Source organism: Scomber scombrus, chromosome 12 (assembly GCF_963691925.1).
Source record: "Scomber scombrus chromosome 12, fScoSco1.1, whole genome shotgun sequence".
Lineage (NCBI taxonomy): Eukaryota > Metazoa > Chordata > Actinopteri > Scombriformes > Scombridae > Scomber > Scomber scombrus.
Genome location: NC_084981.1, coordinates 21,395,033 through 21,409,334, shown reverse-complemented (window position 1 = coordinate 21,409,334; position 14,302 = coordinate 21,395,033). Strand labels below are relative to the sequence as shown.

Here is a 14,302-nt window from a genome sequence, read left to right as displayed (position 1 = left end):
CACTTTTACTTTATGGTCTGACTAGACTGAAGCAGAAAACCCATCTCCTCCATCTCCAGATGCGGTAACCTTCTCAATGATGTAGGGATGTGGATAAAATCAAATTAAGAGTTACTGAGAGAAATACTGGACAGCAAAAACTTCATATTTGTTATTATCAGTGGTCTAAAATAACTAAATACATTTACACAAGTACTATACTCAAGTTCAATTGTGAGGTATTTAATATGAATATTTTAATTTTTATGCTACTTTATACCTCTACATTTTCTATGTTTCAGAGGGAGAAATTGTTCTTTTTACTCCAGCTAGTTACTTAGATTACATTTTTACATTAAAAAACATATGGCAACTTTGTAAAATGTAATCATGCATCATCAAAGATAAACCAATGACCTTATCTTCTTGGTTTGTGGCCCCTTAGAAATAAGCAGTACCTACTTGGTTGTTAGCAGTTTCATGGCTAAACATCTCAGGTGGTTCCATTTATCGCTGAAGAGGTAAAACTATACAATATCTCACAAAAAAGCAAAGATTAAAGGAAAACTAATTTGTGTAGCAGAATTCCTTCCCCATTAATCATCTTTAGATCTCTCAGATTTATCTTGACCCACTGGAGGGACCACAGGAAAAAACTACCGTACAAACTGTCATACAGTAGTTAAAACTAGCTACCCTCAACCACCTACGACAGTAAAATGCTTCATACATATTGTTGCATCATTCACAATATAATAATGGCATTTATATAATAATAAATCACTCACAGGGGCCATTTTATGCAGGAACAAGTACTCATAATTTTTTATGATTTAATGGCATTTTGCTGATAATACTTCTTATACGTAAGTAGGTAATAGTTTATGTGTAATGGAGTGTTTTAAATTGTTGTATTGGTAATTGTACTTTTACTTTACTAAAGGATCTGAGTTGTCCTACCACTGACAGAGAGAAAGCAAAATGTAAAACAGACACAAATCTTAAATAGACACCACAACTTTTGTAGAACGAAGTCTCTATAGGCTTGCTCTGGTTTTACCTGTCTGGCTGCAGGCTGAAAACTGGATTCATAATCTGAGGAGTTGAGGAGCCACAGCGGGGAAACTATCTCCACAACACGGATAGCTCGGTCCAGTAAGTTGTACAGCCCCACTGAGAGGGGCATGTGGGATGTACCATTTTCTAAGAAGGAGATGTCTTCTGGGATGTTTTCTACCAGCACAACTCTGTTGAAAATAATGAAAAAAACGTTCAATGAAGAAGAAAGATAACGGTACAAGAGAGAAAAAATTACCTGCATTAAAAAGGCTGCAAAAAGCAAAAAAGGCTAAGCCAAAGAGAGCTGCTAGTGGAAAAATGTAGAGGAAATTAATGTGAAGTTCATGGTCTTTCACAAAGCAATTATCTGTTTGCATTAGTGGCAGAATTATTATGAGCTTGGGTGCCAGTGTAACAAGTTTATATCCCTTCTTTCCACTCCTTGACCACCTCTTGACAAATTAGCCCACAGCTTCCCTCTTACCCTCTCTCTAGATTGTTAGCCTAATGAGAGAAATCACAATTTCTAGACCACACATGCCCTTATATTCCATCAAGTGTCATTAAATCTTGTACAGGTTGCCTGTGGCAGGTGCTGAGAATAATTGAAGGTAGATGTGCATGCTGTCAGCAATGTAGATTCAATTACATCTAGCCAGGGAAAACGGATTAGTTTTTGCTGTGTTCTCGTTGGTTTCTCATATACACTACTAGATATGTTATCACATGATGCATTTTATTGCAATCATCAGCAGTCTGGCCTGTATCACAATCATATACTGAGGCAATACATATCCACTGTTTGTAGATTCAGTGGATTGCATGAAGTATGGAATATCCTCAAGATTATCGGCTTAAGATTTAGAGCAGTCAGGTATTTCATTTTATCATAAAGTTATACTACCAAGCTGAGTGCTAAATGATGGGGAAGATGTTCTCACTGATAGCTGTTTTGCACTTTAATGTTTTGTATATATCACTGAATATATCCCTGTACTTTCTACTGAGATGTAACCTCAAGTTATGGTGTGCGAGACTCAGCTCTGCCTAATGTATCCCCAGTTCCCGTTTTACCCCAAAAGGATGCCTGATAATGACTGGGGCATTAGCAACGAAGCCATGAGATTGAATTAGGCAGACCTAGATCTGCAGCCACACAGAACCAAGCTATTATCAAGCTCCAGCGCTCACCACATTTTCTGTGACTGGCCTGGACATCAATTTTTGCCAATTGGATTTTAGGAGAGAAATATAAAGGGAGGAGTGGGGAGATTTAGCGAGGGTGATATAAATTCTGCTGCACCTCTATGGTTGACTAGGTCTCTGGGCAAAATATGTCAAGGAAACAAGCAGACACACACTCCCGCCCAAAGATTTACGCAATCTAATGTGAGAGGATGAATTTCAGTGTGAGATGTTATGGTAAATATACTGCAGATTGGTTTGGTGGTTCAGTACATAGAGCATCAACTTAAGATAAGATCAACTTTATTGATGTCACACAAGGAAAGTCTAGTGTCAGGATAGCAGATGAACAAGAACAGATGCAGAGGCAAGTAATTAAAAAAACCCAAAAGCTACAATGATATATATATCTATAATAAATAAATAAAGCATAAAAATAAATATAAAAGTACTTGATACAGGATGTGTAGTGAATCAATGAAGCAGAGGATGTAAAAACAAGATTACATGCACATTAGGTCTGACCCATGCACATTGGCATCTGCCTTACAAGGAACGTGTCTCCAGAGACTGAAAGCATGATTGCTTTTATTAGTCTTTGGAGCTATTTCTAAACAAATTAGCATGGCCGTATTCTTCAAGGTGAAGGAGCATGTATCATAGGGTACAATATATCAGGCTTTGGATACGCACACTTGTCAGTAGGATCATTGTTGGTTTGGCTCGGTGCATGAGATCCGTTGACACAGGATAAATATACTAAATTACAAGCCATATCCCTTAACTTTTATTTTTTTGGAATGTAGAGGGATACATTTTAATCATGTTGTTTTCAAGTAAATCACTTGGTCTCTTCATTGATTTATTGAGTATTCAAGATTTATTTTACACAAATGTCAATGTTTGGCTGTAAAACTCAGCAGAGTCTGTGCTGGTGGACACCCTGGTGAGGGCTCTGTAATACCAAACAGATTTTAGCACTCAGACCAGTCGGAGCACAGGGTCATCCAAAGTGTCATAGCTTGGAGTCTAGTGAGTGCTTCAAGGTCATACTGCTAAGAGCGTGTGTGCTGCAAATGATAATATACCGGCATCACATTGAGAGGCTGGTTGCCAGCTCGCTGTTTGAAAATGTATTCCTGGCTAAAGCAAACTTAAGTCAGGTTTTGGAAACTGGCCAAGAGTCAAGCTGTAGGACTCACCCCTTCTGTGATGATAAAATGCTGATTTCATCTCATGGAAATGCCACTCAATTTGTTTAGTGAAGATGACTTTGAAAGAATCGCAAGTGAAGCTGCTGAGGGTTTTATTTCTGTGGATATTCTTTTATGTGTCAGTGACTGAGGCCTTAACCGTAAGAGTAAGTGAAATGAAACAGGAGTGTAAAGAAGCACAAAGAAGCCAATACTGCATGCTGTGATAAAAAAATGATAAAGAAGATTATCATTTATCGCACAGTGTAGAGTATCCTTTGTTTTGATAAGACAGCAAAAACAGCTACAGTAAACATGAGGAAAAACAATCTCATTTTGAAAGAAGTCCTCTCAGACCACTCTAAAAAGGTACTCAGACATGATTAATGGTGATAAGTACAGTATGAGTACCACAAACAGCCAGGCAAGTTTTTTGTATTAAAAGTGGAGAAAGCAGAGAGATAGTGGTTGTTTCGGCCTGCAAGGGATTCATCGATTTATGTAGTCTGAGGTGTCCACTGCTGGTCCCCTCCATTGTAACCCATCTGCGCACTCATGGGTGTGATTCAGCCCTGGCTGCCAATAAGTACAGTAAGTGGTTTCAACTTAATGTGTGCATGAGACAGTGAGAAAGAGCGAGAAAGAATGTGTGTGTGTGTATGAGTTTGAATGTAAAACCCCTTTAGTTACTGAATGACAATGGGTTCGTGAGCACAGCTGGATCACACAAATGTATTCTCTTTAAAATAATGAACTCTCCAACCTGATGTTTTATCCTAAAAAAAGCTAAACATGAAATGAGATATTTCACACCGTTACAGAGCTGTCAGTGCTAAACAATCAGTAACCAGCCTATAAAAATCCCTACAGCATGTTAGTATTGCTGTAGCACTTAAAGTAATAGCATTGGATCATGTTGAGAATCACACTGTGCCAGAGTCAGCTCCTGACATCTAATATAAATTATCCACCCTCTCATGAGCTGCCCTGAGCTCTGGTTGAACAGCAGTGAGGACATTATTACGGGTTAGATGCTGCTGTTTCTGCTCAATGCATCCTGCCCATGTTAAAGGTATAGATGTTAAATGTTAAAGGTAGATGTTGAGTCAAGCCTTTGTCAGAGTTGACCCAGACGCCACTGTTGGGTCTAACCAGATGATCACATGTTTCAAGACTCTAACAAAGGAAGTCCTTAAGAAACTCAACTCCCCACAATCCTTGTTTGTTCGCGCCCAGGTATGAATTCACCCATGAACACAGGACAACAAACCAGAGCTCCCCCTCTCTTCTTTCTCTCTTTTCCTCCATTCCTGCTTCTGAGAGTAGCAGCAATTGCTCCTCTTTCTCCAGCTGCTGCTGTAAGAGCAGTTCAGCTGCTCAGCTCTCTGTACCCACATGTGGTCTGCAGACACACATTCAACTTTTACAACAAAGGGACAATCAGTGGGCTCCCCAGAAACCTGGACCCTCTGATATACACGACTGAACACCAACTTCGCCACAAAACTGGTATCATTCAGCTTTGGAGCCAAACTCCTCCCAGCCTGACTAAGCTATGGATTCACCAGCTAAGAAACAGCACTCAAAGCGTCACTCTACGTCCACTGACTTGTTACCATACTGGGCACAGCATAGAACAGCACTTGGCTAAAGTACAGGACTGTTTAGTTAAATCAGTGTCAATATACAAGTATTAATTTGATTTAAGATTGTTCTTTGAGTGCTGTTGTTATGTTGTCTGTTCATAGTTAGCTATTGCATAACCACACGGCTAAGTTGTCGTTAATATGCTCCACAGATGTTACATCCAGTAGCTAGGCCTTGCATTTAACTAACCTTTTCTTAACCTTGCACCTTTACACCACACCAATTGGCCTTAAACACACTTACTTTTTAGTTCATTTTAGCTAAGATTTCAGATTGTGTGTTTTGCTTTGTTGTTGTTTTAAATACAAGCTTTGGGACATATAATGAGTTTTGCCAATCTCTGTTCTGCAAAGAACTCCAAAATCCTTCAACCATAACTAGTTATTAATATGGTAATTTGGTTATAGTTATTAAGTTAATTATTATCCTGACTTCCAAATTAATAGGTATATTTAATGAGACTGAACCAATTGGCTATTGTTTCCCTGTTATCCAGGGTGGCGCCCTGCAGTGATTAATTCTTATAAATAATTTTATTGATTTTGATCATTTATAATTATATTTGAAAATCATTTATTATTGCTGATAGACAAACCTGTAACCAAGCCCCAATACTACCGTCACGGTAAACACACTTTTCACTACTAATGCTTAAAACACACGTACAGTAGTGTTTCCTAGCAACCCGATTCACACATTATAAGTCTTTACCTGCTCAGACATTTCTTAAGTCTTAATGGGGAAACCTGTTTTACTTAAGTTTAGTTTAGGTTCACTACTTTAAAACTAGTTAGTAAGGATATGCTATTTGATGTCTGCTCCATGGGGCTAGATGCTGTGTTTATTCAGACTTGCTTAAACATTTGAAACAATTCATGTAAAAATCATATTCATTTGGTAATCTGTAAGATGCTTGTGGCACTGATATACATAATACTGAGCAAGAACTTTTTTTTCCTTTAATCCCTATAATAGACCTGTTAGGCATTCCTGTTTACCAGAGCTGTCTAACTTTATCACCACAATCATCCATATCACACAATACTATTTAAATCAGTATTTTTAATAATCTGTTTAATGTCTGTTCAACAGAACATGACAAGTTGTAGGAACTACTCAGCCACTGTTTCAATTACGGACGTAAGCAAGTAACATTTGTACTCAATAGTGGATTGAAATGTTGTTTTCTGAAGCAGCAGACTGTGAAGGTGCTAAAAGCTTGATTTCCAAGCATGGTTTTGCCCTTCTACAATTCAGCTGTAGATCAATAGTAACCTGCTTATCAGCTGCCTGACACCAGGCAATTACACATGTACATTAGGGATACATCAAGCCGGCAGATCAGATGAGATGGTAAGCTACTCCCAGTTTGCTCCAACAATCAAGCAACACACACACTGTTGTGAGAGGAATCATGATTTACTGCAAGCAATGAAATCTTGAGGATCAGTCTGATATATTTAAATAATTTAGTAAGTCTAAGTAATAGTCTTAGTTATTAGATCATTTTCAAGGCGTGAACACTTTGATTCAGAAATTACATTAACTCAAATGAGTTTATGCTACCTACGTTTCCTTCCTGATGAATTACAAATACCTTTAGCATTCAAAGTGAGCACGAACAAGCCTCAGTGCACCTCATTATAAATGTGTCAGTCCCATAATAATATATCACTTTACCTGTTTTGCACAGAAACTTGCTTTGAGCAAAATACTTTATAAAATCATTAATTATGTCAAACTTTCACATCTCATAGGCCTTAAAATGATGCATGCCTCAGTAGAGCTTCATTATTCAGTCCTTCTCTCAGGAATATGGGATATAAATAACAGTGCATGTTAGGAAATCTGACAGCTCACATTTCTGAAATTTGTTTGGAGTTAAGTCTTGAACTGACAGGCCCCCCTCCTATCACAGACAGCAAAGCCAATATCAGCTGATGAATCTATTCATTTTCTCACTCATTTCCAACCCTGAGTCTACGCTGTTATCCTCTTTTTCTTCTCCCTCCATCTGGTTCACCCTCACTCCCAATCATCCCTCACTCGGTCTTTTATTTATATCTAATTTGACTCCCAAGATTTAGGGGTCCTTCAGAGAAGAAGAGTCAAATTCAGCTTTACAAGCCTTAAGTGGGAGAAAGGGATGCCCGGTGGAGATCTCTGAATGGTTGATAAATGGCTGATTTGGGGAAGGAGAGAGCCGATGGACACAGGCATGAAGAAAGAGAGAAAGATAGAGAGAGACAGGGGGAAGTAATTCAAGGCTGAATGGGAAATTGGATGATAAGAGTCTAATGGAGGGGAACCAGTAAGAAGTTGAGAGTAGGTGTATAGAGTACAGGACTGCTGTATCAGCCAAATGAATGCTGATCAGCCACTTTCACTCTGGACCACCAGGGCATACTGCAGTGGTTTTCAGCCTTTGTGTCTGAGGATCCAGAAAGTATATAATTTTATTCTTAAAACTTCAACAAACTGCAGAATTTTGCTAAAGTTAAATGTAACTTTAAGAGCAGCCTAGCAATCATTTCAATTCATTGGGAGAGGCTTCATCTGATATCAGTCTGCTAGTTATATTTGATTCCACAATTAACAGGGACAACTTTGCAGTCATGTAGAACTGTTATTGGTGCTACTCTACCTGTATATTTATTTCACATTGCCACATTACAGTATATTTGATATGACATGATGCAAATGTAAGCATTGCTTGGAGCTCTGCAGCCTCACTACAGTAGTTTAAATCTATAACACAGAGGTGCTTTGCTACATATGTAATCAACAGATTTACTTATTCAGCACCTTAAAGTGCTATGCCTCTGAAAGCTGCTAGATGCTGGATCCAAAAAATCCCTGGCTACAATTGACTCCATTCAAAGAGTGTCAATTTCTCTCAAGAAATACGAAGTCAATGATTTTTTAACAAGTCAGTATGGTCTCAATCATTACAGTAAAAGTGCTGGTGGTCATTTTGGAAATTATTGCTCTGTGAATAAGATTTGAAAACTTACAGTAGCCTAGCTTTGATTTCTGACATGTGGGCATTCGTTGACAATTGGCTCACTTGCTGCTCTCCCCAGCTCTTCCCAGTAAGCTATTGTTCACTTGAATCCAAAGTAGCGGGCTATGTTTCCTGAGCATGAAAGACAACACCCCACATTGCGACCATAAGCAGCAACTGGATCCAAAGCAAACTAATGACATCACTAATGGCATTACACCTCGCTACATCAATCTTCAAATACAGTCTAGGGTTAAAACACAACCAAAATGACATAATGCAGTGGTCTCAAGCTGGTCTAAAGATACATTTTTGAATGGTCATCAGATGATTAAAGTAAGATGAAAACAGAAGAAAAATATTTACATATAATTTTTTCCCCTGACTTTCATCTCAACAAAGAAAAGAGAATAAAAATCATGCTTTGGTTGAACAGCTGATGTCCACAGGAAGGCCATAACTTGTGATGAAGAGTGACAAACAGAGAGTTTGGGAACCATTGACATTGAACTTTGTTTTTGTGGTTTTGCACTTCTCACCTGCAGTTCCTGCTGCAGTTCTCCTCTGTGATCCCGTCCTCGTCTTCGCCCCAAACGTCCACAGCTGAAAAAATCAACGCCACCAGTACGGCGAAGCAGCACACCAAGGCAAAGATCACAATGCACTTCTGCTGAGACTGCAAAAGAGAGAAGGAAAACAGAATTGATCTCTAAGGTGTATTTTCAAGTCTTCAACACTATACTGTAAAAACAAGGCCAAAGTGCCCAACCTTGGCTCCCATTAGCCGACTGCTCCAGCTGACATGCCTCCTGATTTAATGCACAGCTCAGCAGGTTATAACATGATATAGAGGGGAATTAAATGCAAACATATAGAAGCTCTGTGTACTGTATGACCTCACAAGTTCAAGCTTTCATATAAAGAACTAGAGGCTGGAATGAGGAGAAGAAAGGAAAGAGGGAAGAAGGAGAAAATAGAGAGCAAAGGCAGAGAACAAGATGGTGACAGAAAACAATCAATAAAAGAAAAAAAAACTTTTTGGCTTTGGCTTTATACCTATCTAGATAAAGACAAGTACAAATGATCCCATATGGTTGAGTAAGGGTGACCATGTTCTATAAGGGCAGAGAATATGTGAAGGAGACTAACGCACAGCTGTTCCTCGTCCACCAGCTCACTTCAGTCCATCTGTTTACAAAGTCTGTGGTTTTCAACAACACATATCAATGCCATCAGACCATTTTGTGTTTTTAATTAGGGGTAACATATATATATATATTTATATATATGTATGATACACAACTTTTAACTGAGAAAAATAAATCAGAAATGAATATGTATATCGGTATATCAAGCTTATTTAAAATAATTATTTATTGTATAATTGATCAAAATTAGGAAATGAGATTTTAAAAGCTTGCAGCGTAAAGTAGAAATATTGGAATTGGCGTCAGGAATGTTTTGTTTGTTTAAATGCTCTTTGCAGTCTGCAATGCCAAATGTGGTTTTGGCTCACTTCTCATGTATTGGCAACCAATTATATGGGAAAAACAATATCTGGAGCCCATCAGCCAAACAAACCCTCAGGGTGCAAAATTACTGTTAAAGAAAAGAGCATGATCCATTATTGTTGACATGAGGTGGGAACATTTTCCGGCTTCCTAATATAACTAATTCCTTCGGGATTTGTGGACTTTTAGAGGACCTGGTGGGAAAAACAATGAATTGTGGAAAGGTCTCTGCTGCATTTTGATCTCATAAAAAACAAAGGTTTTTGCATTCATAGTAGTTTTAGGTGTGTAACTGTAAAATTATACAAGCCTCTTTATGTAAAATGCATTGTGTGCAGTAATACAAGTTCAGGGATTCCTTCTTTATATCTGGTAAAGGTTTGAAGACCAGAAATATTATTGGGTATGTCCTTCCTCCATTACTTTGCATTCTTTCATAGATTAATGAAATAATACAAGATAATAAATAATATGTCTTCTAAGCTTATTTTCATGTTTCTGGTCACGATAACAGGTTTCTGTGATGTATATTATACTTGTATGCACATTTAACAAAGGACATTTCTGCTGCAGAGACATGGAGAAGGATTAGGTCAGCCGTAACATTTAGAACATTTCCAGGCAGTATTTCGAAGCCCTAGTACACTAAACACTACTTGAAGTAAAATAACTGAACTGAAAAGACAAAGTACACTGGACATCAGACAAATAAATCTCACACCTTGGCACTTTTCAACTATGTAGATTTATATTCTGTATGTTTGTTGTCATGATTGTTTAACAATGTTGTTTGTTTTTTTTAGATTTATTTTTGGGCATTTTTTGCCTTTATTTGAAGTACATGGCATAAAGGCCAATTGGAAACAGAGAGAGAGAGAGAGGGAGAGAGGGAGAGAGGGGAATGACGTGCAGCAAAGGTTACTGGATCGAACCAGGGACATCACCATAATGTGGCATGTGCGGTAACCACTCAACTACCAAAGGTTGACATTATATCCAAAATGTTTCATGTAGGAGAAACTTTTTCCCCAGATAATTTTTTCCCTGTATATGTAACCCGTTTCTTGTTTCTTGCTGTTGCCTGATGAATAACTTGTAGGTTGAAATGTTGGAATGAAAACTCAGAAGTTCAGACAGCCTCTTGCTTCCTTTGGTAACACTAGCTGATGTTTAGCAGGTACACTATTTACTATGATAAGCATCTTAGTTCACCGTGGTCGTAATGCTAACATTTAGCACCAAACACAAAGTACAGCTGAGTATGATGGAAATGTCATTACCATTTATACAGCCATATGGCATATGCCAGGTGCAAAGAATAACATTTTATGATGAATCAGCTCAATCTAGGTGCTAGTAAACACAAGTGAGCTTTTCATGCTATGACTATCAAGCATTCTGCTGAAAAAATGTCTTTCAATAAACTATATAAAAACTTTGCTGGAGAAATGAAACCTATGTGTTGATAATTATGATAATATAGTAATTTCTAAACCGTACTATACTATACTATACTATATATATAGGCCTACTATACTATAAGCAAATGAAAAGAGTCAGTGGTGTAAAGATATTACCTTTCATATTGTTTAGGTAATTTCAACAGTATATCAACATTGTATTGTATTTATTTAATTATATTGTATTTACATCTAGTCAAACCCGGGATTAGAAGTCAACAACACAGTTGGTGTATTTATTGCAGCCTAAGACATGCTTTCAATGTAGTGAGCTACTGATGTACAGTACATTTGACCCAGTTTTTGGGAAACGCCCCGGCTATTTGTAAAACACTAACAAATGACTCCTTTGAACCCTGCCAGAAGAGCCAAAACTAATTATCCTTGAAGACAGCAGATCATTAGCACAGTCAGCTAAACTCCACTCGTTATCCTCTGAGACAAACGTCCTATCATGCACCATCAACCTCTGTGAGCCCCACAAACAGAAATCCTTGGTAATTTTATTGTGTTTATTGTAGCTAAACAGATTCATGTCCATCGGTTCTCATGCGGGAATTGAATTAATCTACCAGCCAGTCAATGGAGTGTCCTCAGTGGACAAAAGAGACACTGGCCAGGATATTCAGGTTCACACTCTCATTCACACACAACCATCTATCTGAACTGATGTCTGACATGAGAATAGTGTTTTCTATTTCCTGGCAGCACTGGTGAGTGAAATATTATCCCTATTTCCTATGAACAGCCACTGTTGGCTCAACCAGCTCATTCACTCTCCATCCTCTGTGTCTCATACTGGTGCCAAATCTATCCTGAAGGCCGAAAGTACCATGACGGTCAAAGGACTGACCTCCTGACCACAAGGCCACTGTTTCATATTTGCACACCGTCTCAAAAAAATGCAAGTAAAGGGGAAAAAAAGAGCACTTAATAAAAGCAGACTCAGCGAACACTCAATGGATAAATGGAGGTTAAATCAAATCTGTCACTCATTTGCTGGACCTCATACCAGATGTAGTGCAATTACCCCTAGTATGAATGAAGGTCTGCCTGCAGGAGACTCAAGCGCTGGGTATGCTTCTCACATTTCCAGTGGTTGTCTATCAGCTGCTGGATTCATGAGATCCGATGTGTATGTGCATAATGGCAGTTATGTGAAGAGGTCAGACTCAAATTGTGCACAAGGGACAGTGTTACTTGACACTGAAGCACAGCTAGGGATCAATAGATCTTCAATTACAGGAAGTTCTCTGCACCAAAGTAACTGTTAACAAATAGGTTCAGTTTAAATATTTAAGACACTAAAAGAAGAAAAAATATAGGCTACTAGTTGTGGTGATTCACTGTATGTGCAAAACTCTGAAAGGGATGCATCATCCACCTTCCCAGGTCTATATTTATATTTTTGGGCTCAACTGGTACATCTTTGAATGATTTACAGTTCAAAACAAACTCCTTATTTATCATAAAGTGGCTCTTTATGCAGCCCCTCAGTTCAGCCTCTGTCCGAAACAGTCCGTGGAATAACCTTACCAACAAAGTGCTACAGAATGGATGGTCGTTTGTGGGCACATGCAAACAATCAGCGTTTTTAAATGTTCACCTATAGTTTTAGACCTTCCACCATGTTCCAACATTATATCAATATAAAAATAACAGAAAATTTCAAAAAAGCATAATGTGTTAGCTTGAATGGAAGAGCAGAAATTAGCCTTGTCACATCATGATCTTAAGGGGTAAGTTCACCAAAATCACAATAAAACACCACATTTTCTCACTTACCACTTCAGAGTACCCACAATCAGACTATTAACTGCAAACTCAACAGTCAGTCATTATCATCAATAATTGCACTGCACCCTAACCCATTTTTCAAAGCCAACATATACAAAATTTTGTGTTTTATTTTCGTGTGATTGCTTTCAAGAGGCATTTTGGCTGTTTACACTTGCAGTTAATTACACGTGTGCTAAAAAAATGACAGCAACAAAGATAGCCCTGAGTGATTTGCAAAGAAAGACAGGACTTACTCGCCAACTGTGTTAAAAAGCTCCCCAGCGTCCATCTAAAAAAGGCTGGCAAGTGCTGGGCAAAGTGGACAGTGCCAGACTCTCGCATACAAAAAAAGCACTCTCTCTCTCTTGATCACCCTCTACTTATCTTCCGCCTTTCTCTCGCTTCCTTTGCACACAAACACATGCAGACAGAGGTGAAAGCCAGGCCAGAGAGTGGATGTTTATATCCTTTAAGAGGAAGATGATTTAGATAGAGGCTGTCTGTCCTTCTCTCTGCAACTCTCTGCCAAGCCTCAAAGCTGTATAAAGTCTATCATTTGCTTTTTGTCAAAGGATTGGCACCTTCTAGTCATCTACAAGTGAGATGGAAAACTATATTAAATAATATAATATGCATTATACACAGTCTGAGAACAGACAGTGTGGTGAAGTAGGCACTGTTTTTCTTATATCCTGGTTTGTTTTGTGCATGTCATGTCACCATGTAGCATTGCTGAAGCAAAACAGAATGACAAAAGAAATATTTCAGCACTGCATTTCAACAGGATGCAGCATATGTCATATATCCCCCGCGGCATTTAAAGCACAATTAAGGGACTCTTAAGTACACCCGACAGTGAAGCAGAATGAGTGTCTCCACAGTGCAGCCTGAAAAATGTGTCCAATTATTCCTCTATGAATGTGTCCTTTTTGTGAAGGCATGCTGATAACAAGGAGCCATGCTGCTCAGAGCGGATGAGAAGTTTTACTTCACACCGTCACCACAGCAGAAATCTGTAAGCCCCATCAACAACCTACTCTAGTCCAATCTTTCTAATGAGCTTGGAGTGCTGCAGGTACTGTGTGGATACTGGGAGGATGGGTAGAGCACAGCATCACCACAAGTATGGTGACAGGATGAGTTCTGTTGCCATTTCAAGAGGCAGTCTTGTTTATAGTGCAGCCAAGTTTCCATCCATGAACACAGATGTTTTTTAGGGATGAAAGGAGATGCTGAGTTAAAGCAGCCAATACTAGTACACCTACAAACCTACATTGAGTCCTTGAAGCTGATGTTACTCTGAGTTTTGTTTTGGGTTTTTTTGTAAAGCAACATGTTAATTCACTGCGTACTAAAAAAGTTTAGTATGATGTTAAGACTTTGTGATACGTACTGTAGCACAACAAGCTAACAGAGCCTTGTCAACAGACCTGTTGTGGCCTCTTTCTGACACCAAAGTGTCAGTAAAGTTGACATGTTTTTAAT

At 38.5% G+C, this 14,302-nt stretch overlaps 1 protein-coding gene across 1 annotated transcript in view; it reads right to left on the bottom strand.

The window, feature by feature from the left end:
• LOC133991841 (inactive phospholipase D5-like) overlaps positions 1-14,302 on the bottom strand; it is a 59,631-nt gene that overhangs the window by 6,803 nt on the left and 38,526 nt on the right. The window contains exons 2-3 of the mRNA XM_062430418.1: positions 8,607-8,743; positions 1,040-1,226 (exon numbers count right to left, since the gene is read on the bottom strand). Of these exons, the coding sequence (XP_062286402.1) occupies positions 1,040-1,226; positions 8,607-8,743 (324 nt within the window). The remainder of the gene's footprint in view (positions 1-1,039; positions 1,227-8,606; positions 8,744-14,302) is intronic.